This window comes from Scyliorhinus torazame, chromosome 3, assembly GCF_047496885.1.
Source record: "Scyliorhinus torazame isolate Kashiwa2021f chromosome 3, sScyTor2.1, whole genome shotgun sequence".
Taxonomy (NCBI): Eukaryota; Metazoa; Chordata; class Chondrichthyes; order Carcharhiniformes; family Scyliorhinidae; genus Scyliorhinus; species Scyliorhinus torazame.
In genome coordinates this window covers 109,965,557-109,990,197 of record NC_092709.1, presented here as the reverse complement: position 1 = coordinate 109,990,197, position 24,641 = coordinate 109,965,557, and the positions used below count along the sequence as shown (strand labels likewise).

The following is a 24,641-nucleotide window of genomic DNA, read 5'->3' as shown; positions in this document are numbered from 1 at the left end:
TAAGTGTGGTTAGATAGAGGTGGGGAACCCGCCAACAGAGCCAGGAGAAACTCCCAGCCAAACCCACCAGAAATGACACTTAGAAATCTTTCCATTAGATCGTGCCCGTTGTTTCTAGTGGGGATCCGGATGGTTCAGCACTAGTTCTTTTGCTTTTCATACTATGTTTCTCTAATTTAGACATAAATGTTATAAGCATGACTAAGAAGCTTGCAGATGGTACAAAAATTGACCATTTAGTTGAGGATGAGGCAGAAAGCTGTGGATGGCAGGAACAAATCAATGGACTGGTCAGATGGTCAGAAAAGTGGCAAATGGAATTCAATCCCGCGATGACTGAAGTATTGATTTTGGGAGGTCAAAAAAGGCAAGGGAGTACACAACAAATGTCAGGCTAGTGAGAAGTGTAGAGGAACAGAGACCATGGAGTGCATGCCTGCAGATCCCTGAAAGAGGGCAGGGAGATAAGGTGGCTTGGAGGGTATGTGAGATATGTCCCTAAATTCTCTATCTCCATCATTGCACGCCAATCATGAAGTGTGATAATTTATATAGATCTTTGACTCAGCTAGTCCCAAGAAATGACGATGATGCACACATGATTACAGTGAAACCAATATAAGGTGCAATATTCACATGTGTCAAACTGAACCATATCATCTTTGTGCTCTCAAAGTCTAAAGCTTTCTCTTAAGGCCACTAAACCTTGGTGCAGCCTGACATCAGCAGTTGAAGTGGAGACAGTCTGTTCAGTACGCTGCCCTGTTGCTTTTGATGATTGTGATGATGACAACATCTCTGGAGGTCCAAGGCCTTGGAGCTATATATAGAAGATAGGAGCAGGAGGAGGCCTTTTGAGCCTGCTCTGCCATTTATCACGATCGTGGCTGATAAGCCCATAAGACACAGGAGCAGAATTAGGCCACTCAGCCAATCGAGTCTGCTCCGCCATTCAATCATGGTTGATATTTTTCTCATCCCAATTCTCCTGTCTTCTCCCATAACCCCTGATCCCCTTATTAATCAAGAATCTATCTATCTCTGTCTTAAAGACACTCAGTGATTTGGCCTCCACAGCCTTCTGCGTCAGAGTTCCACAGATTCACCACCCTCTGGCTGAAGAAATTCCTCCTTATCTCTGTTTTAAAGGATCATCCCTTTAGTCTGAGATGGTGTCCTCTGGAAACATCCTCTCCACGTCTACTCTATCCAGGCCTCGCAGTATCCTGTAAGTTTCAATAAGATCCCCCCTCATCCTTCTAAACTCCAACGAGTACATACCCAGAGTCCTCAACCGTTCCTTATACGACATGCTGATCATCCAACTCAATGGCCTAATCCTGCTTTCTCCTCATAACCTTTGAACCCATTTGCCCCAAGTGCTATATCTAGCCGCCTCTTGAATATATTCAATGTTTTACACCAACAACTTCCTGTGTTAATGAATTCCATAGGCTCACCACTCTTTGGTGAAGAAATGTCTCCTCATTTCTGTCCGAAATGGTTTACCCTGAATCCTCAGAATGTGGCTCCTAGTTCTGGACTCACCCACCATCAGGAACATCTTCCCTGCAGCCCCCCCCCCCCCCCCCCCAAATCCTTTCATGTGCCTCCATCATTCTGCCTCCAAGTGGACACCCCCGCTGGGACAATTACCTGCCCCCAAACTTTTCATTGAGAACTGTCGACGGGACATTGGCTGTCTTAATTTTTCTGCCCCCCCTCACCCATTCCAACCTCTCTCCTTCCGAACTTTCTGCTCTGCACTCCGTCAGGTCTAACCCCGACATTGTCATCAAACCTGCCGACAAAGGGGACGCTGTTGTTGTCTGGCGTACTGACCTTTACCTCACAGAGGCTGGGCGCCAACTCTCAGATACTTCCTCTTACCTCCCCCTGGACCATGACCAGACCACTGGACATCAAGCCATTATCTCCAACACCATTAGCAACATCATTTCCTCTGGATGCCTTCCCCCTACGGCTTCCAACCTCATAGTCTCGCAACCCCGGACAGCCCGCTTTTACCTACTTCCCAAAATCCACAAAAAGGACTGTCCCGGCAGGACTATTATGTCAGCATGCTCCTGTCCCACCAAACATATTTCCTCTCCTCTTGACTCCATTCTCACTCCTCTGGTCCATTCCCTCCCCACCTACATCCGGGATTCCTCTGATGCCCTGCGTCATATTGACAGCTTCCAGTTCACGGGCACTAACCACCTCCTATTCACCATGGATGTGCAATCCCTCTACACCTCCATCCCACACCAGGATGGCCTGAGAGCTCTTTGCATCTTTCTCGAAAAGAGGCCCGGATAATTCCCATCCACCACCACTCTGCTCCGCCTGGCTGAACTCGTTTTATCTCTCAACAACTTCTCCTTTAACTCATCTCACTTTCTCTAAATCAAAGGTGTAGCAATGGGTACCCGCATGGGTCCTAGCTACGCTTGTCTTTTTATGCGGTTTGTGGAACATTCCTTGTTCCAGGCTTACCAGTGTCCCCTCCCACAACTCCTTTACCGATACATTGATGACTATTTTGGTGCCGCTTCATGCTCCTGTCCGGACCTGGAAAAATTCATCAACTTCGCTTTCAGTTTCCACCCCTTCATCTCACCTGGTCCATCTCAGACACTTCCCTTCCCTTCCTTGATCTTTCTGTCTCCATTTCCGGCAATAGACTATCTACTAATATCCACTACAAGCCCACTGAATCCCACAGCTATCTGGATTACAGCTCTTCGCCCCCCACACCCTGTAAGGACTCCATCCCTTTCTCTCAGCTCCTTCGCCTCCGTCGCCTTTGTTCCGATGATGCCACTTTCCAAAATGGTGCTTTGAAAATGTGTTCCTTCTTCCTCAACCATGATTTCCCACCTACAGTTGTTGACAGGGCCCTCAACAGTGTGCGGTCCATCTCCCGCGCCACGTCCCCTCCCTCCCAGAACATGGATAGAGTCCCCCTCATTCTCACATTTCACCCCACCAGCCTCCATATGCAATGCATAATCCTCCGCCATTTTCGCCAACTCCAACGTGATGCCACCACCAAACACATCGTCCCTTCACTCCCTCTGTCAGCATTCCGCAGAGACCGTTCCCTCAGAGATAATCTAGGCCACTCCTCCACCATATCCAACACCTCTCCCATCACCCATGGGATCTTCTCATGCAATCGCAGAAGATGTAACACCTGCCTCTTTACCTCTTCCATGCTTAACATCCCAGGCCCAAAACACACATTCCAGGTTAAGCAGCGTTTCACTTCCAATTTGGTCTATTGCATTCGCTGCTCCAAATGTGGCCTCCTCTTTATCGGAGAGACCAAACACAGATTGGGTGATCGTTTTGCTCAGCATCTTCGGTCTGTGCGCATTCAGGACCTTGACCTTCCCATTGCTTGCCATTTTAACACAAGACCCTGCTCCCATGCCCACATGTCTGTCCTTGGCCTGCTGCAATGTTCCAGTGAAGCTCAACACAAACTGGAGGAACAACATCTCATCTTCCGGTTAGGCACGACACAGTCTTCCGATCTCAACATCGAATTCAACAATTTCAGCTGATTAGCTCTACCCCACCTCGACCCATTTGTTTTCATCCCATTTCATTTTACTGTTTTTTACCACTTCTTTCTCTCTTGTCTTTCGTTATATATATTCAACACCCCCCATCTTATCCACCTTTCGTTACCCTTTCTCCCCTTTGCTTCCCCCTTCCCCTCCCCCCACATCTACATCTGTTACAGTTTACCCTCTGATGTTAGTTTCTCTGCAGTTTGGCCTTTCACACCTTTTGTTCTCTCTGGGGCTGCCATTAGCACTCTTTTCCCTTGCTCTCTGTGGCTATTAGTACCCGGTTTCCCTGGGTTTCTGTGGCTATGACTCATCTTTCATTCTCACGCCACAGTATAAATATTTCCCACTTTCTCTGTCTTTAGCTTTGACAAAGGGTCATCTGGACTCAAAATGTTAGCTCTTTTCTCTCCCTTCAGATGCTGCCGGGCCTGCTGCGATTTTCCAGCATTTTCTTTTTGGTTTCCCTGCAACTACCCTGTCTAGTCCTGTTAGAATTTTATAAGTCTCTTATGATATCACCCCTCATTCTTCTGAACTCAAGCGAGACCGATCCAAATCTTGTCAATCTCTCCTCAAATGACAGTCCCACCAGCCCTGGAATCAGTCTGGTAAGCCTTCGCTGCACTTCCTCAAGAGCAAAAACATTCTTCCTCAGAAAAGGAGACCAAAACTGCACACAATATTCTAGGTGTGGCCTCACCAAGGCCCTGTATAATGCAACAACACATCCCTGCTCCTGTACTCGAAACCTCTCGCAATGAAAGCCAACAGATCATTAGCCTTCTTTACTGCCTGCTGCACCTGCAAGCTTACCTTCAGCGACTGGTGCACAAGGACACCTAGGTCCCGTTGCACACTCCTCTCTCCCAATTTACAACTATTCAGGTTTCCTGTTTTTGCTTCCAAAGTGAATAACCTCACACTTATCCAAATTATACTGCATCTGCCATTATTTGCCCACTCGCCCAACCTATTCAGATCATGCTGCAGGATCTCTGCATCCTCGTCACAGTTCACCCTCCCACCCAACTTGGTATCATATCACAGTTCACCCTCCCACCCAACTTGATATCATCTGCAAACATTTGAGATGTTACATTTTGTTCCCTCATCCAAATCATTAATATATATTGTGATCCCTGTGGCACCCCACTAGTTACTGCCTGCCAATTTGAAAAGGACCCATTAATTCCTACTCTGTTTCTTCTCTGCCAACCAGTTTTCCATCCACCTCAATACACTTCCCCCAATCTCATGCACTTTAATCTTGCACAATAATCTCTTATGCGGGACTTTGTCAAAAGCCATCTGAAAGTCCAAATACACCACATCGACTGGCTCCCCCTTGTCAACTGTACTAGTTACATTTTCAAAGAATTACAACAGATTTGCCAAGTATGATTTCCCCTTCATAAATCCATGCTGACTCTGACTGATCCTGCCACTGCTTTCTAAATATTCTGCTCTTCAGTCCTTTATAATGTATTCAAAATTTTCCCCACTACCGATATTAGGCTTACTAGTCTATAATTGCCTGTTTTCGCTCTATCTCCCTTTTTGAATATTGGAGTGACATTAGCTACCTCCAATCTGCAGGGACTGTTCCAGAGTCTACGACTACCAATGTCAAAGAGATCTAGGTGTACAGGTCCACAGGTCAACTGAAAGGGGCAACACAGGTGAGAAGGTAGTCAAGAAGGTATACTGCATGCTTGCCTTCATTGGCCGGGGCATTGAGTATAAATTTGGCAAGTCATGTTGCAGCTGTATAGAACCTTAGTTAGGCCACACTTGGAATATAGTGTTCAATTCTGGTTGCCACACTACCAGAAGGATGTGGAGGCTTTAGAGAGGGTGCAGAAGAGATTTACCAGGATGTTGCCTGGTATGGAGGGCATTAGCTATGAGGAGAGGTTGAATAAACTCAGTTTGTTCTCACTGGAACAATGGAGGTTGAGGGGCGACCTGATAGAGTTTTACAAAATTATGATGGGCATAGACAGAGTGGACAGTCAGAGGCTTTTCCCCAGGATAGAGGGGTCAATTACTAGGGGGCATAGACTTAAGGTGCAAGGGGCAAGGTTTAGAGGAGGTGTACGAGGCAAGTTTTTTTACACAGAGAGTAGTGGGTGCCTGGAACTCGCTGCCGGAGGAGGTGGTGGAAGCCGGGACAATAGTGACGTTTAAGGGGCATCTTGACAAAAACATGAATAGGATGGGAATAGAGGGATCCGGATCCCGGAAGTGCAGAAGATTTTAGTTTAGACGGGCAGCATGGTCGGCACAGGCATCCACTATTTCCAGAGCCACCTCCTTCAGCACTCTGGGATGCAGATTATCAGGCCCTGGGGATTTATCTGCCTTCAATCCCATCAATTTTCCCAGCACCATTTCTCCACTAATATTGATCTCCCTCAGTCCTTTCTTCTCACTAAACCTTTCATTCACCAACATTTCTGGTATCTGATTTGTGTCCTCTTTTGTGAAGACAGAACCAAAGTATGTATTGAATTGCTCAGCCATTTCTTTGTCCCTTATTATACATTCCCCTGTTTCTGTCTGTAGGGGCCTACATTTGTCTTTACCAATCTCTTTCTCTTCACATATCTATAGAAACTCTTAGTGTCAGTCTTTATGTTCCCTGCAAGCTTACTTTCGTACTGTACTTTGCCCTTCTTAATCAATTCCTTCGTCCTTCTTTGCTGAATTCTAAACTGCCTCCAATCCTCAGACCTATTATTTTTCTTGCCCAATCTGTATGCTTCTTTCCTGGATTGGATACTATTTCTAATTTCCTTTGTAAGCCATGGATTGGCCCTCTTACCCATTTTGCTTCTGTGCCAGACAGGACTGAACAGTTGTTGCAGTTCGCCATACGTTCTTTGAATGTTTGCCATTGTCTGTCCACTGTCATCCCTTTAAGTAACTCTCCTCAATCTATCAAGGCCAACTCGCACCTCATATCTTCATAGTTTCCTTTATTAAGATTCAGCAACCTAGTCTCCGAATCAACTACTTCATTTACCATCATGTTATGAGGGCTCATCCCCAAGGTGTCTCGCACAGCCAGATTGGCAACGATTCCCTTCTCATTACACAGTACCCAGTCTTAGATGGCCTGTTCTCTGGTTGGTTCCTCCATATATTGGTCAAGAAAACCATCCCATATGCACTCCAGAAATTCCTCCTCTACGGCAGTGTCGCTAATTTGATTTGCCCAATCTACGTGCAGATTCAAATCACCCATGATCCCCGATATTCCCTTATTATATGCATCTCTAATTTTGTGTTTAGTGCCATTCCCAACATCACCACTACAGTTTGAGGGTCTATATATGACACCCACTAATGTTTTTTGTCCCTTGGTATTTCTCAACTTTACCCATACAGATTCCACATTGTCAGAGCTAATATTCTTTCTCACTGTTGTGTTAATTTCCTCTTTAACCAGCAGTGCCACGCCACCACCTTTTCATTTATGCCTGTCCTTCCTAAATACTGAATATCCTGGGACATTCAGTTCCCATCACTGGTCACCCTGCAGCCATATCTCCGTAATCCTAATTATATTGTACCCATTTACATCTATCTGTGCGATTAGTTAATCCACTTCATTGCAAATTCTCCGTGCATTAAGGCACAGAGCCTTTAAGTTTGTCTTTTTCACATTGTTTGACTTGCTCCCAATAATTTTCTCTTCTGCCCTGTCTGAATTTTGCCTCCGCCCATCACTTTTCTTATCCCCTTTTCTACCTTTTGTTTTTGTCCTTGCTCCCTCTTTCTCTGACTCCTTACCTAGGTTTCCCTCCCCATGGCATATTAGTTTAAACCCTCCCTAACAGCGCTAGCAAACAACCCTCTGGGGCATTGGTTCCAGTCCTGTCCTGTCCAGTCTGCTAGCAGTTTCTTGCACTGGTTCAGGGGCATTCTCCTGGGCCTTGCCTACTGGAGGCAATGGGGCCAATGGCAGAGGAGAGGCCACTCACCCATGTCGCGTTCTGGGAGGAATTTCCTGGGGTGCCAGGCACATACTCCTGTTCACTTTCTGTGGGTGATAGCACCTCACTGAGAAGGGGCACCTGGAAAGAGGTCCAGGTGTCTCGTCCCACTCTCGCCTCGGCATTACTGGATGGGGCCCATGCTAGAATGATGGCAGACAGGTCAGAGCACATATGGGTCTTTTGTTGGATTTAGTTTTCCACAGCGGTCACCAACCATAAAGGAAGCCACGAATTTACATGCCCGAGACATGGCAGAACTCATGGCTTGCAATGTACTTTTTCTCACAGGGGAAGCTGTGTATGACTAATAGTATCTCCACTACACATTGCCGTAAATTTTGCTGCATGCCAAGCAGGCTTATTGTGGCCACATCTAGAGGCTTATCATCAGCGTGGGGCTCTGCAGGGACCTGGTCCTCAGCAGTCCACTGAATGTCAGGGGGTCCGGCTGTCACATCCTCAATCAGCTGCTGGGACGTGTGTGCCATGTGCTCACCAGGTTGTGCTCCCGATTCTAAACATGACCCCTCCATGAACAGAGACAATGGATTGCAGCAAGATATGGGACAAAGTTTTGAGAGTGGGTAGGAGTGTTGTGGTCACTATGTTCAGCCTCCCTGATTGTCCAGAAGGCTCTTTTAACTGCTGTACTGGTAGCTGATGGCAGGATCCGACAATCAATAGCCCTGTCATACAATGGTATGAATCTCTCATGCACGCTTTTGGCATTTAACTTTTAATTTGAATCGCATGGGAGCTAGCTCCTGGCATGAAAGTAGAAGTGGCATCCACTTCTGTTTCCACTGTTAGAAATGGTACGTCACCGATTAAATACCCCTGCAGTCTCCAATATTGCAATCTTTTTGGGCTTTTGCTATTTTGTTGGCTATGGTCAATGTGCCTCTGAATCTTTCATGCTTGTTGCTTCTTACTCTAAATACATCAGGTTCCAGGCTGTTGTGCTAAATTTTTTTATTTAAAAAAAAATTTAGAGTACCCAATTCATTTTTTCCAATTAAGGGGCAATTTAGTGTCGCCAATTCACGTAGCTTGCACATCTTTGGGTTGTGGGGGCGAATCCCACGCAAACACGGGGAGAATGTACAAACTCCACACAGACAGTGACCCAGAGCCGGGATCGAACCTGGGACCTCGGCGCTGTGAAGCCGCGGTGCTAACCCACTGCGCCACCGTGCTGCCCTCTGTTGTGCTAAAATTAAGAAACATCTCATCATTCTCCAATCAGAACATGAAATCTGTGAAACTTTGAAGGAAACAGAAAGATTTCAAAAATTAACTAAAACTGTAATCAGAGTTGGGGTATGTTACACAAATTAAAATAGAAAGGCATTCAAGCCATCTAAAGTGCAATAAAGTAAAGCAAATCAAAAGGTAAATGTTTACAGTAGTTTTCCTCAAAAACTAATTTCTGACAATTTTGCCATAATGGTTCTAATTGTTCCAGACTACTAAATTGGCTTGACAGGCCTTACCTTTTGACGAGTGATCATCCAGTTTTTCACTGTTCCAACCAATAGGCCACCTAGCAGAATCTGGGTGGGATGGTAGATGAGCAATGGAACAGAGATGAGGGATAAATGTTCATACCCTGAAAACACTATCTTCAACAATGGGATTCCTGTTAATAGGAAATAAACACAAAGAAAGTTAGCTAACAAATGTAACTTTTTTGAAATACTTTGAGAATTTTGGGTTCTTCATCCAAGTGATCCAGTTTAATATTGACTACATGAATATGTGGGGGGGGGGGGGGGGGGGGGAAGAGGAGGCAATTTTCATTCTCCTACTTGAGAGAAAAACAATGGCAATGCAAACAAAACAGCAGCACAATGCCGACCATGCTTTTCCACTGATGTCCATCTGTGTCCACCTAAGTGCAGCCTTGAAGTTGGTGGCCCTGGTGCTGGCCGGAAAGAGGCAGCAGCCTCACTAGTCCGTGCAAAATGAGGCTGTATGATGACAAGAAGATTTTGATGTAACATTAAAGTACCAGTCGGTCAGGGTGTGTTGCACAAGCTCTAACAATTGGTACTTGGCCTTGAGCAGTGTACATAATGGTCCCCAACCCGTGGCCCAACTCACCCCTCCCACTCACTTCGGAATCCCAGCGAAGGTAAGTCTGTCGAGAGTAGCAATCCGACGGAGTTTGCCACTGAGGAAGTTATGGACCAACGTGATAATCACAAAACCATGCAAGTGCCATGTTTCAATCAGTCAGTGAAAATTGCAGAGTTTTGGAAGACTATGGTGATCAGATTTCAACAGTAATGAATACATTTTAACATGCTAGAACTCTGATACTGTGACACTTCTTTTGACAGAGCCTGAATGAGCTTTCATGATGACATATGGCCAAGTAAGATAGTGCACTATCTGTGCATTTATAAGGCCACTGAGCTGCCACTCAGCAAATATTTATAAAAGATTAATCAAATGTTTCAGAACTACAATACACTGTCTGTAAACCAGGTGGAAGGTATGTACTTTAAATGGATTTTTCATTGCTTAATGTAATTTCTAGCAAGAACACTTTTACCATCAGACAAGTACGGAGTGTGGACTGATATAGAGCACTTTCTCAGCACATTACTATCCAATGCAAGCACTTGGGAAATCACTAATGCACAACATGTAATATTTCTATGTCATGCATGGTTCACTCGTCTTAAAGTCACTGAACAATGCAGGATATTCCATAAGGAACACTTCCAAAGGACATCCGCTGGCAATTTTCTGCCTGAAAGTAATATTCTGTGGAAAGACAAAGTAAACACACAGTGGTAGTTTATTTTTCCATTCATCTCTGTTAAAATTTTATCTCCATTACTATACAACTGAAAACCTGCCAAATTATACTATCCCTTTTTACTGTAAATGATGCAGCAATAATTACTATAATCTTACTTTGGCGTAAAACATCTCAAATGTGGAAAAGTGATTTTAAAATGACTATTGCACTGCAGAGTCTACTGAAAATAGACCATAGAACTAGGAAGGTCATTTTAAATAACTTACTGTACCCAGCACACAAACTAATAATTTAACTCCGTTCAAAGTATGAATACAAAACTGGATTTTTAAAAAATGGCCTGAATTTTGTGAATGTTATGATGGTGAACCTGTCAACGTCTGACTTCAATACTCTGTTAAATCGACAGAATCTTCTGCACATATGCGCAGAACACCAGAAGTCGCTGTCAGTGGTTCACTGCCCTCCGCAGAGAGCGCTGCTATTACACATTGTTGAATAAGATGTGACTGTTGTTTTAACAGCATATTAAGTCAGAATGACGTTTGAATCGCCTCTCTAGCCCTGAAAACCTAATGTCATATTTATGGAATGTTAAATTCCTTCATTATGATAGAAAAAATTCCATAGATTGTTACGATGGAGCCTTTTTTAAATTTGTGATATTTCAGCTTCAACCTTACTCACACGTGCAAGTCCCAAGCCTTATTTCATTCTCTGTAAAATGATTAAAAAGTGAAGGATAGTTAGTGCTTTTTACTTCCTAGCTTGCTGTCTGACAAATTATTTGATGTGATTTGCTGCTTTTCCTGCTGGATAACGTTACTCATGCTAGATGCTAAATTACACTATGGTATGGAGCCAGATTGAAATTACCACCAGGAAAGGTGAAATCCAGATCACAGTAATCACCAGATTTATGTGGGCAGCATTCTTTCAGGTCAGCAGTGAGTGTATCTACTTTTTCTGCTGGGTGCAAAAATGTAACTGTTGTAAGAAAAGCACAGCTTTGGAATTCTTTTAATTCCCATGGAATGCAAAATTGTAATGTAAACAGAGGTTCTGATAAATTGCTAATGGAGTACAACTTGTTGACAAACAATAACCACATAATTAGTCCATGAGTCATATGATCTAATCAAAAATTAACTAGTGAAAGATGGGATAAGATGGAAATAATAGGAATTAAAAAATGCTTTATCAAATAAGGCGAAGAAACATGTAATTTATGCCGTTTGGAAAGGTGTAGCGTATGTTCATCCCCAAGATAGAGATGGATTAAAAAAAAAAATATATATATTTTATTAAAGTTTTTCGATCAAAAAGAATTTTCCATTTTTACAACTTTGTAACAAAATGTACATTGACCGTTATTTAAATAATATATTAACTAACAGCAAGTGCCGAAAACAAAGAAACAAGAAAAAAAAAGAAATAGCAACACTGAAAAAATAAATATAACCAACTAGCATGTAACAAAACAAAAATCCCCCAAAACCCGAATGCACCCCCCCCCCCGCCCCCCTGGGTTGCTGCTGCTGTCTTTCCTGTTTTCCCTTATCGCTCTGCGAGATAGTTGAGGAACGGTTGCCACCGCCTGGTGAACCCCTGAGCCGAACCTCTTAGTGCATACTTTATTCGCTCCAATTTTATAAACCCTGCCATGTCGTTTATCCAGGCCTCCACGCCCGGGGGTTTAGCTTCTTTCCACACAAGTAGAATCCTTCGCCGGGCTACTAGGGACGCAAAGGCCAAAACATCGGCCTCTCTCGCCTCCTGCACTCCCGGCTCTTCTGCAACCCCAAATATAGCCAACCCCCAGCTTGGTTCGACCCGGACCCCCGCCACCTTTGAAATCACTCTTGCCACACCCACCCAGAACCCATGCAATACCGGACATGGCCAAAACATGTGGGTGTGGTTCGCCGGGCTTCCCGCGCACCTCCCGCACCTATCCTCCACTCCAAAAAATGTACTCAGCCGTGCTCCCATCATATGCGCCCTGTGTTGAACCTTGAATTGGATCAGGCTGAGCCTGGCACACGAGGACGAGGAATTTACCCTACTTAGGGCATCTGCCCACAGCCCCTCCTCAATCTCTTCCCCCAGCTCCTCCTCCCATTTACCCTTCAGCTCCTCTACCATCGTCTCCCCCTCGTCTCTCATTTCCCTGTATATATCGGACACTTTACCAACACCAACCCATGGCCCCGAAATCACTCTGTCCTGGATCCCTTGCGCCGGGAGCTGCAGAAATTCCCTCACCTGTTGCCTCGCAAATGCCCTCACTTGTATATATCGGAATGCATTCCCAGGTGGCAACTCGTATTTTCCTACCAGTGTTCCCAGACTCGCGAACGTCCCGTCCAAGAACAAGTCCTTCAGCTTCACAATTCCTGCTCGCTGCCAAGATTGAAACACCCCATCTATCCTTCCCGGGACGAATCTGTGATTGTTCCTTATCGGGGACCACACCGAGGCACCCGTCACTCCCCTATGTCGTCTCCACTGCCCCCAAATCTTCAAAGTCGCCACCACCACTGGGTTTGTGATGTATTTTTTCGGGGGAGAACGGTAACGGCGCCGTCGCCAGTGCTTTTAAACTAGTTCCCCTACAGGACGCCATCTCTAGCCTTTTCCACGCCGCTCCTTCTTCTTCCCTCATCCACTTACACATCATAGACACGTTGGCGGCCCAATAATAATCACTCAGACTCGGCAGTGCCAGTCTCCCTCTATCCCTACTGCGCTGCAGGAACCCCCTCTTTACCCTTGGGGTCTTTCCAGCCCACACAAAGCTGATAATACTCCTATCCACCTTCTTGAAAAAGGCCTTTGTAATCAGTATGGGGAGGCACTGAAACACGAAAAGAAACCTCGGGAGGACCACCATTTTAACCGCCTGCACCCTACCTGTCAATGACAGGGGCACCATGTCCCACCTCTTAAAGTCCTCCTCCATCTGCTCTACCAGTCGTGTCAAGTTAAGTTTATGCAAGGTTCCCCAGTTCCTGGCCACCTGGATCCCTAGGTATCGGACGTCCCTTGCTACTCTCCTCAGCGGCAGATCGTCTATTCCCCTGCCCTGTTCTCCGGGGTGCATCACAAATAGTTCACTCTTTCCCATATTCAATTTGTATCCCGAGAACTCTCCAAACTCCCTGAGTGTCTGCATTATCTCGGGCATCCCCTCCACTGGGTCCGCCACATATAGCAGCAAATCATCCGCATATAATGACACCCGATGTTCCTCGCCTCCTCTAAGCACCCCTCTCCACTTCTTAGAGCCCCTCAGCGCTATGGCCAATGGCTCAATTGCCAACGCGAACAGTAACGGGGACAGGGGGCACCCCTGTCTTGTGCCCCTATGTAATCGGAAATAGTCGGATCGTTGCCTGTTTGTAACCACGCTTGCCACCGGGGCCCCGTACAGGAGCTGAACCCATCTGATGAACCCCTCTCCAAATCCAAATCTCTTCAGTACCTCCCACAGGTGATCCCACTCCACTCTATCGAATGCCTTCTCTGCATCCATCGCCACCACTATCTCCGCCTCCCCCTCCGGTGAGGGCATCATCATCACCCCCAGCAACCTTCGTATATTGGCATTCAATTGCCTCCCTTTAACAAACCCTGTCTGGTCGCCATGTACCACCCCAGGGACACAGTCCTCTATCCTTGTCGCCATCACTTAGGCCAGTAACTTGGCATTTACATTTAGGAGGGAGATGGGCCTGTATGACCCGCACTGCAGCGGGTCTTTGTCTCGTTTCAGGATCAACGATATCGTCGCCTCCGACATCGTCGGGGGTAGTGTCCCCCTTTCCTTAGCTTCATTGAAGGTTCTCATCAGAAGTGGGGCCAGTAGGTCCACATATTTCCTGTAAAATTCCACCGGGAACCCATCTGGTCCCGGGGCCTTTCCTGCCTGCATGTTCCTGATTCCTTTTACCACCTCCTCCACCTCAATCTGCGCTCCCAGTCCTGTCACCTCCTGCTCCTCAACCCTCGGGAACTCCAACAGGTCCAGGAAATGTATCATTCCCTCTTTCCCCTCCGGGGGTTGGGACTTATACAGCCTCTCATAAAATGACTAAAACACCCCGTTCACCCTCTCCGCCCTCTGTTCCATCCTTCCCTCCCCGTCCCTGACTCCTCCGATCTCTCTCGCCGCCGCCCCCCTCTTCCTAAGTTGTTGGGCCAGCAGTCGGCTCGTCTTTTCCCCATATTTGTATTGTATTCCCTGTGCCTTCCTCCACTGCGTCTCCGCCTTACCCGTGGTCAGCAGGTCAAAGTCCGTGTGTAGTCTCCGTCTTTCCCTGTATAGCCCTTCATCCGGGGCCCCCGCATATTGCCTATCCACCCTCAGAATCGCCCCAATCAGTCTCTCCCTTTCTTTACCGTCTTGTTTCCCCTTGTGGGCCCTATGGAAATCAGCTCCCCCCTAACCACCGCCTCCCATACTACTCCCACCTGGACCTCTCCATCATCATTGACCTCTAGGTATCTTTCAATACATCCCCTCACCCTTCCACATACCCCCTCAATCGCCAACAGTCCCATGTCTAATCTCCAAAGTGGGCGCTGCTCCTTCTCCTCTCCTAGATCTAGATCTACCCAATGTGGGGCGTGATCTGAAACGGCTATAGCCGAATATTCCGTTCCTGCCACTTTCGGGATCAGCGCCCTTCCCAGGACAAAAAAGACTATCCGGGAGTACACTTTATGGACGTGGGAGAAGAAGGAAAACTCTTTACTCCTCGGTCTAGCAAATCTCCAGGGATCTACTCCTCCCATCTGCTCCATAAACCCCTTAAGCATCTTGGCCGCTGCCGGCCTCCTCCCGGTCCTAGATCTGGACCGGTCCAGCCCTGGGTCCAGCACCGTGTTGAAGTCCCCCCCATTACCAAATTTCCCATCTCTAGGTCCGGGATGCGCCCCAACATACGCTTCATAAAACCCGCGTCATCCCAGTTCGGGGCATATACGTTCACCAGCACCACCGCTTCACCTTGCAATCTGCCACTCACCATCATGTACCTGCCCCCACTGTCCACCACTATGGTCTTAGCCTCAAACGATACCCGTTTCCCCACCAGTATTGCCACCCCTCTATTTTTCGCATCTAAGCCTGAGTGGAATACCTGTCCCACCCATCCTTTCCTTAATCTGACCTGATCAGCCAATTTCAGGTGCGTCTCCTGAAGCATAACCACATCCGCCTTCAGTCTCATACCCTTGATGCGCAAATACCCTTGCCCTCTTAATCGGCCCATTCAACCCTCTCACGTTCCACGTGATCAACCGGGTTGGGGGGCTCTTTACCCCCCCCCATCGTCGACTAGCCATCCCCTTTTTTAAACCAACTCCTCACCCGGGTCCCACGCTCCCGTTTGTCTCCCAGACGGCGCCCTCCCGTCCCGACCATCCCATCCCGTATCAGCTCCCCCTTCCCCTCAGCAGCTAGGGGAATTAACCCAGTTAATATGGCACCCCCCCCCCCCCCCCCCCCGGCTAGATTCCCTTCTAGCTTGATTGCTCCCCCATATTGCTCCCGGGAGTCAGCAAACTCTGGCTGACCTCGGCTTCCCCCGTTTACCCTTGGCCTCCCTGCGTGTGAGGTCCCCTTCCTTCCTGCGCCCACTTTTCCCACCACAGTTTCCATAGCGCGGGAACAAAGCCCGCGCTTCCCTCTTGGCCCCGCCCCTAATGGCGCAGCTCCCTCTCCCCTTCCCCACTGGCGCCCACATTTCTTCGTATCCCCCCCCTTTGGGGGGGGGGGAAATTCTCCCGTCTAACATTTTTACAGACAAGCCCTCCCCCTCTCCCCCCTTTACAATTCCTTCCCACCACCTCGCTACTTCTTTCCAAACATCCATTCCTCAAATCTAGTCTAACTTCTCTTCTTGAATAAATGTCCACGCCTCCTCTGCAGTCTCGAAGTAGTGGTGTTTGCCCTGGTGTGTAACCCATAGTCTCGCCGGCTGCAGCATTCCAAATTTCACTTTCTTCCTGTGGAGCACCGCCTTGGCCCGATTGAAACTCGCCCTCCGCACTCCAATCTTGGTACACGCGGATCACCGCGTTCTCCCATCTGCTACTCCGTGTCTTCTTAGCCCATCTCAGGACCATCTCCCTGTCCTTGTAGCGGTGGAATCTCACCACTATTGATCACGGTATTTCCCCTGCCTTTGGTCTTCTCACGAGGACCCGGTATGCTCCCTCCACTTCCAGGGGGCCCATCGGGGCCTCAGCTCCGATTAAAGTATGGAGCATCGTACTCACATACGCCCCAACATCCGCTCCCTCTGTCCCTTCGGGAAGACCCAAAATCCTTAAATTCTTCCTCCTCGAGCTATTTTCCAGGGCTTCCAGCCTTTCTGTGCACCTCTTATGTAGTGCCTCGTGCGTCTCCGTCTTCACCACCAAGCCCTGTATCTCGTCTTCATTCTCGGCAGCCTTTGCCTTCACTCCATCGCCTGAGTCTTTTGCGTCTCCTTCAATCCCTCAATCGTCAGCAACATCGGCGCCAGCACCTCCTTCTTGAGCTCCTCCACACATCGCCGGAGGAACTCCTGCTGTTCCGGGCCCCATATCATCTGGGCTCCCTCAGACGCCATCTTGCTTCTCCCTTCTCTGCCGCTGCTCCAGAGGATCCTCCGCAATCTGGCCACTACTATCGCTTCTTTCCATCCACACCCAGGGGGACTCCTTCCTTTGTCGCCTCACACTGGGTTTAGCAGTGAAAAATTTCCGTTGGGGCTCCCGATAAGAGCCAAAAGTCTGTTAAAACGGGAGGAGCCGAAACGTGCGACTTAGCTGGTCATCACCGCAACCGGAAGTCATGGATTTTTATTTACTGCTCCACTCGTGCATGTTACTATAGCATAAAAGGTTAATAGTCTGTTCTCAATGAGTGGCATAGAGGGAGGTGGCTTGTCTTATCTTTGCAGAATCAGTCCTCTGCAGATTCAGTTCCTGGGACTGCAGGTAATCAATGCATTAGCTTTTATAATGTATTTTTAAAGACGTTAGGGGTGGTCCTAATTCTTCTGGTCAAATAATATGCAATGTTAGCATTACTTTTGGGTTACAATACAATTCTTCTCCATGAATCACCACCTTGACATGGTGGATACCCCTGTGCATCTCTTGATTGGATAATCTTAAAAGCAATGCCATTGGGAGGTACTTGCTCCTGGTTGAGCTGCTTCTGGTGGCAAGGTTGGGGGCAGATGCCAGATAAAGTGCAGTCCAAAGAGTCTTCAATGGGAGAACAGGCAAAGGAATAGTTCATAGCTCACGAGCTGCAAAGTGGCTATAATGGCAAGGTGGATAAGGTCAGCGTGGTTTGACATGTCATCAAAATCTGACCAACAACCCATCAATATCGGGCAATAATGCCACCCCAAGGCTCCCACATTAAATTAAGTCAGGTGCAGGCTTCTACCACAGTGCAATGCCAAGTCATGTGGTGTTGGAGGATTGGTGATGTGGACACAGCTATAAATCTGGGTGTTCTTAGCCAAGAATCTGTGAGACAGATGCATGAAGGTTGCTGGATGGCTGAGTTAGGATGGAGGTGTTATTGATCAGTAGTACCTGTGACTGAGCAGTCCTCTTCAAGATACCTCCTGCTCACCTCAAATGGGGACTGGTCTGGAAAAGGTGACCTAAAAATATGCTGTCCACCTTCTCCTGGCTGGGGAATTGCGCCCAGCAGGATCACCAACTTTGTAACCAAAGAAAGAGAACTCTAAATTTTGCAACTTGGATGTTAAAACACATGGATAATTTCAAAAGTGATTTTCCGTAAAGAAGAACTGCAATCATATCGCCGTTAGCTAAATTGACATTGCCCCCTTCAGCGAGCCCTGCTTCCTGGGGAGAGGCATTTGAAGGCACAAACATGTGGATACATCTTTTACTGGAAAAGAAAGGCTGACAGTGATCTTCATGTCCTCGGTGTTGCTTTTGCCAGCTGGAATGGATCTTGGATACACTCCTCATATGAATAAGTGAAAGACTCATGGTGCTGCACCTACAGCTTAGCCATAACCAATATGCCACTATCACCAGCACATGACCCAAATCTACATTTTGATGCAGATGTTAAGGAAAAGTTCTATTCTCAACTTCCACTCCCAACCCGAAAGAAGAAAAAAGTTATCCTTCCTAGGGGCTTTAATGGCAGGATTGGCTGTGACTCTGAAGTCTCCACTCATTGGGAGTGGGGCCATTTGAATAAATGAGGTGGGAAAAGCCAATACAAATGGTGTTTTCCATATATTGTAAAATACTTCTCTCAGATGTTGTTCATCTTTGGCATTCTCGTCCATTCTCTTAGTATTTGGGGCGGCATGGTGGTACAGTGGTTAGCACTGCTGCCTTACAGCACCAGGGACCGGAATTCAATTCCAACCTTGGGTGACTGTGTGGAGTTCGCACATTCTCCCTGTGTCTGTGGGGGTTTCTTCCAGGTGCTCTGATTTCTTCCCACAGTCCAAAGGTGTGCTCTTTCAGAGGGTTGGTGGGGTCTTGATGGGCTGAATGGCCTCCATCTGCACTGTAAGGATCCTATGATTCTATATACCCAAACAGCAGTTGAGGCTCAGCTACTGATGATATTCAAGGTTGAGTTAGACAGATTCATCACCAATCTAGAAAGTCTCCAAATATGCAGTTCCCTGAAAGCCTCAGCCTCCCCACAATAAACCTCAGCCTCTTCACTTTCTGGCTCCTTTAGCTCATTCAGCCACCAGGCTGAAGTCCTGATGCCAATGGTAAAAAACATGATAGATTAGTCAACCTGTTGGGGCTGAGAGACTGTTAGTAGTTTCGGTAGGTGCATCCCATTCCCAGTAAAACAGGGAAGACATCAGCCCAATGTTTTCTTTTAAATTTTAGAGTACCAAATTAATTTCTGTCCAATTAAGGGATAATTCAGCGTGGCCAATCCTGCACATCTTTGGATTGTGGGGGCAAAACCCATGCAAACACGGGGAGAATGTGAAAACTCCACGCGGACAGTGACCCAGAGCCGGGATCAAACCTGGTACCTTGGCGCCATGAGACAACAGTGCTAACCACTGTGCCACCGTGCTGCCCTACATCAGCCCAATGTTGATAATGAGTCAGAAGTAGTCATGGAGACTGAAGCTCACACACATGGATCAGCATGGCGCCACGAGACTGAAGACAAAGGATTTGGCATTCATCTTTGTAATCGGTAGGCACCCATAACATTAATGATCAATTGATCTGAATTAATCAGACTATTTTAAATTAATTTGCCCTTAATATGGACAATTTAAGTAGTCTTAACTAGGTACTTATACAAGCATTAAAGGTCCACACATCACGTACAACTGTAACACAGGTAATGTCCATAATTCCTCCACAGCCAGGTCAAACATGGGCAAAGAAAACCTCTTACTGATTACTTTGATGCAGATGTTAAGGAAAAGTTCTATTCTCAACTTCCACTCCCATCCCGAAAGAAGAAAAAGTTATCCTTCCTCGGGACTTTAATGGCAGGATTGGCTGTGACTCTGAACAAAGATTGGGAGGTTCTGAAATATAAACAGGAACCTTGGCAGCACCGTCATCTTCACTGGCTATTTTTCCAACAATAGGCTAAGGTATTTTAATATTTTAAGGTATAAAAAAGGGTCCTGAGAAGCCATTCTGAGAGGCAGAGAAGAGGAGAGATGGGAGAGAGTGATGTTTATGGAGAGGCTCTGAGAGCTGATTTTGATGTTGTCACTTCACGACTTGATCTGAGAAGGGTAATGAGAGGTTTGTTCCATATAAATACTGTGGCTACAAGAACAGGTCAGAGGCTGCAGAGGATTCTGCAGAGAGTAACTCACCTCCTGACTTGCCAAGACCGGTCCACCATGTACAAGGCACAAGTCAGGAGTGTGATGGAATACTCTCCACTTGCCTGGATGTGTGCAGCTCCAACAATGCAGAAAAGGTTCAACACCATCCAGGACAAAGCAGCCCACCTGATTGGCACTCCATGCACCACCGATGAACTGGCAGAAGCGTGTACTGTCATAATATACACCAGTATATCATGGTGCAGATACACACACACTGATGGACACACAGCAAGACCAATCAACACACACAACACCGCAGCCAATCACCAGTTAGAGCACACTCACTATAAAGACAGGGGGCATCAGAGTTCCCGCTCATTTGGGATGCAGCCTCCTACAAGAACAGAGCTTACAGCACAGATCCTCATCATGTGCTGAGTGCATAGACTGGTTCGGACAGGCATAGGTCTTTACTTTAATCTAACATCGTGTTAACCCACAGTGAAAGTGTGTTCAACAGTTTCTAACTTAATAAAATAGTGTTGCACTATTTTAAGTGTTGGTGACCTGTATGTGTTCCACGGATCCAGAGCACCCAACACATCATGATAACAGGAGTTGAGGGATATTAGAACTTCTTAGACCTACCTGCAAATGATCTGCCTTCCATCAGCATACAGTCATCCTGCAAAATGGACAGCGTCCGCCCGCTTCCGCGGCTCTGCATCACCAGTAACCTGGGGGCCAACTGGAAGATATTCAAACAACGCTTCCAGCTCTACCTGGAAGCCAGAGACCGGGAAGATGCCTCGGACACCAAGAAGATTGGTCTCTTCCTATCCACGGCCGGGGAACATGCCATCCACATTTTCAATTCTCTCACCTTTGCTGATGATGAAGATAAATCAAAATTCAAGACGGTCCTCCTCAGGTTTGACACTCACTGCAACATAGAGGTGAATGAAAGTTTTGAGCGCTATGTATTCCAAATGCGTTTGCAGGGTAAGGATGAACCTTTCCAGTACTTTCTCACCCACCTCCGCATCCTTGCGCAGTCCTGTAATTACGGGCCCACCTCCGACTCCATGATACGCGACCAGATCGTTTTCGGTGTTCAGTCGGATCCCCTACGCTAGCAGCTCCTCAAGGTAAAGCAGCTCACCCTAGCGACCGCCATCGAACATGCCACGGTATTCCCTCATCCAAGCGGCTGAAACGGCGCGGCATGGTCCCCAAGAGGCAGAACTGGTCCAAGCAATCGAGTAACTCCAGGGCCTCAGCCTGGATGAGGGCGGCCATTTCACGCGCTTTTCGCGGACTCCCAGCGCTTGTGCGCACCGAACGAGGGGACAGCGACGTCGACGAACGTACTGACGCTACAACGTGCGGCAACTGTGGCTCCGCCCACTGAAAGCAGCAATGCCCTGCCAAATCCTGACAATGCCTGAGATGTGGCAAACTTGGCCACTATGCTGCTTGTGCAGATCAGCTCGGCCTGCCAATTCGTATTGCTCTGGCCAGCCTCACAGGAATGGCCGGGCCATTCAACCCACGGTCACTGAGTCCGATGCGGACCGAGTCCGATGCGGACCTACTACCCGATATTGACACCGAGGACTTGAGGGCACCTTTTCGAATCGGTATCGATACAAAACACAGGGTATCCCCGGAGCAAAGAATCCAGTCTCTATCGGTATACAGCATCGATCCAGACGGGTGGTGTGCCACCCTTACGGTCAACCGGTCCCATAATACGATTCCGCCTGGACACTGATGCCTCCGCCAATCTCATTGCGCGGTCTGACCTCCAAAGCCTTCGTGTCAAACCAGCCATCCTCCCATCAGCCTCCCATCGTGTCAGCTCGAAGTGATGCACAAGTCACGCAAAGCCATCTTTCCCTTTGAAATCGTGGGCTCCTCGAAAGCCTCCCTGCTTGGCGCGCAGGCATGCAAGCTGTTGAACCTAGTTCAGAGAGTTCACTCTCTCTCTCCTGCTGACGCTTCTGCCTTTCAGGACACCGACTTCAGGGCGCAGATCGATCCCATTATCAACCAGTACCACAAAGTCTTTGAGGGCATGAGCACGCTCCCGTACATCTAAAGATTTTATTAAAACCGAATGCCACGCCTGTGGTGCACACACCTCGCAGGGTCCCAGCACCCCTTAAGGACCGCCTCAAGCAGAAGCTGCAGGACCTCCAGAACCAAGGAGTGATTTCCAAAGTCACGGAACCGACTGACTGGGTCAGTTCCATGGTATGTGTAAAAAAGCCTTCCGGCGAATTGAGAATTTGCATTGATCCCAAGGATCTAAATCGCAATATCATGAGGGAGCATTATCCAATTCCCAAGCGCGAAGAGCGCACATGTGAGATGGCTCGCGCCAAGCTCTTCACCAAACTCGACGCCTCAAAAGGATTCTGGCAAATCCAGCTCGATAAATCCAGCAGGAAACTTTGCACATTTAACACCCCCTTTGGCAGATATTGTTACAACAGGATGCCGTTCGGGATCATATCTGCATCAGAAGTGTTCCATAGGATTATGGAACAAATGATGGAAAGCATTGAAGGAGTTCGCGTCTATGTCGATGACATAATCATTTGGTCCCTCACCTCACAGGAGCATGTTAGTTGCCTCCAGCGCGTATTCAGACGTATACATGAGCATGGCCTCCGCCTCAACAGGTCCAAATGCTCTTTTGGTCAGACGGAACTCAAGTTCCTCGGGGACCACATCTCCCAATTGGGTGTGCAGCCGGATGCGGACAAGGTAGCTGCCATCACAGCGATGAAAACACCAGAGGACAAGAAGGCGGTCCTCCGATTTCTGGGCATGGTCAAATTTTTAGGGAAATCTATCCCTAACCTCGCCTCTCATACCACAGCTCTCAGGAACCTGGTCAGGAAGACGATAGACTTCCAATGGCTCCCTGGCCACGAGCACGAATGGATAGAATTCAAAGCAAAACTGACCACGGCCCCGGTCTTAGCTTTCTTTGATCCAGCAAAGGAGACCAAAATTTCGACCGATGCCAGTCAATCCGGCATTGGGGCAGTGCTCCTTCAACGTGATGAGGCCTCATTATGGGCCCCTGTTGCATATGCGATGACCCCCACGGAGCAGTGCTACGTGCAGATAGAAAAGGAGTGAGTGGGCTTCTGACCGGTGTGGTCAAGTTTCACGATTATGTCTACGGACTTCCTCAATTCACTGTCGAGACTGACCATCGCCCACTGGTCAATATAATACATAAAGACTTGAACGATATGACGCCTCGCCTCCAGCGTATTCTTCTCAAGCTCCAGCGATACGACTTCCAGTTGGTATACACCCCAGGCAAAGACCTCATCATTGCTGACGCTCTTTCCAGGGCAGTCAACACTCCATGTGACCCAGCGGGATTTGTCTGCCAGGTTGACGCCCATGTGGCATTCGCGGCCCCCAATCTACCTGCCACGGATGAACGCCTCGTCCAAATTCGCCGCGAGACGGCGGCTGACCCCTTGCTACAGCATGTCATGCGCCACCTAACGGACGGGTGGCTCAAGGGCCAATGCCCTCAGTTCTATAATATCAGAGATGATCTGCCGGTAGTAGACGGGGTTCTTCTAAAACTGGACCTCATTGTCATCCCGCATAGCATGCGCCAACTTGTCCCGGAACAACTACACGAGGGCCACCTTGGCGTGGAAAAGTGCCGCCGACGGGCCCGAGAGGCAGTGTACTGGCCCGGCATTAATGAGGACATAGCCAACACAGTCCTCAACTGCCCCACTTGTCAGCGCTTCCACCCAGCCCAACCACGTGAGATCCTGCAGCCCCATGAGTTGGTCACGTCACCATGGACCAAGGTGGGCATCGACCTGTTCCACGTGCTGGGTAGAGACTATGTCCTGATCGTGGACTACTTTTCGAATTACCCGGTGATACGGTTGCCCGACATCACCCCGTCTGCCGTCATTCGTGCATGTAAAGAAACATTTGTTCGACACGGCATCCCGCTCACGGTTATGTCGGACAATGGCCCCTGCTTTGCCAGCCAGGAATCCAACTTTGCCAGGCAGTACAATTTTGCCCATGTGACATCCAGTCCCCTGTACCCCCAATTCAACGGCAAAGCGGAGAAGGTATGAGAGGCAAAGTACATATAGTCAAACGGTTCCTATACAAGGCTGCCGATGCTGGGTCCGATTTCCACCTTGCCTTGCTGGCCTATCGCTCTGCCCCGCTGTCCACTGGCCTGTCGCCACCCCAGTTACTCATAGGTCGTACCCTGAGGACGACGGTGCCGTCCATTCATGTTCCAGACCTCGACCACGTTCCGGTCCTTCGCCGGATGCAGCTGTCTCGTGCACAGCACAAGGCAGCTCATGACTCCCGTGCAGCTGATCTCCCTGTTGTGGCTCCAGATGACAATGTCCACGTCCATCTTCTGGATGGGGGCTGGTCTGCAACC

At 47.9% G+C, this 24,641-nt stretch overlaps 1 protein-coding gene across 3 annotated transcripts in view; it reads right to left on the bottom strand.

Annotated features, from left to right (window-relative positions):
- Positions 1 to 24,641, bottom strand: part of slc10a7 (solute carrier family 10 member 7) — a 449,575-nt gene that overhangs the window by 6,714 nt on the left and 418,220 nt on the right. For all 3 annotated transcript variants that reach the window (XM_072496104.1, XM_072496103.1, XM_072496105.1), the window contains one exon: positions 9,079 to 9,224. In XM_072496104.1, the coding sequence (XP_072352205.1) occupies positions 9,079 to 9,224 (146 nt within the window). The remainder of the gene's footprint in view (positions 1 to 9,078; positions 9,225 to 24,641) is intronic.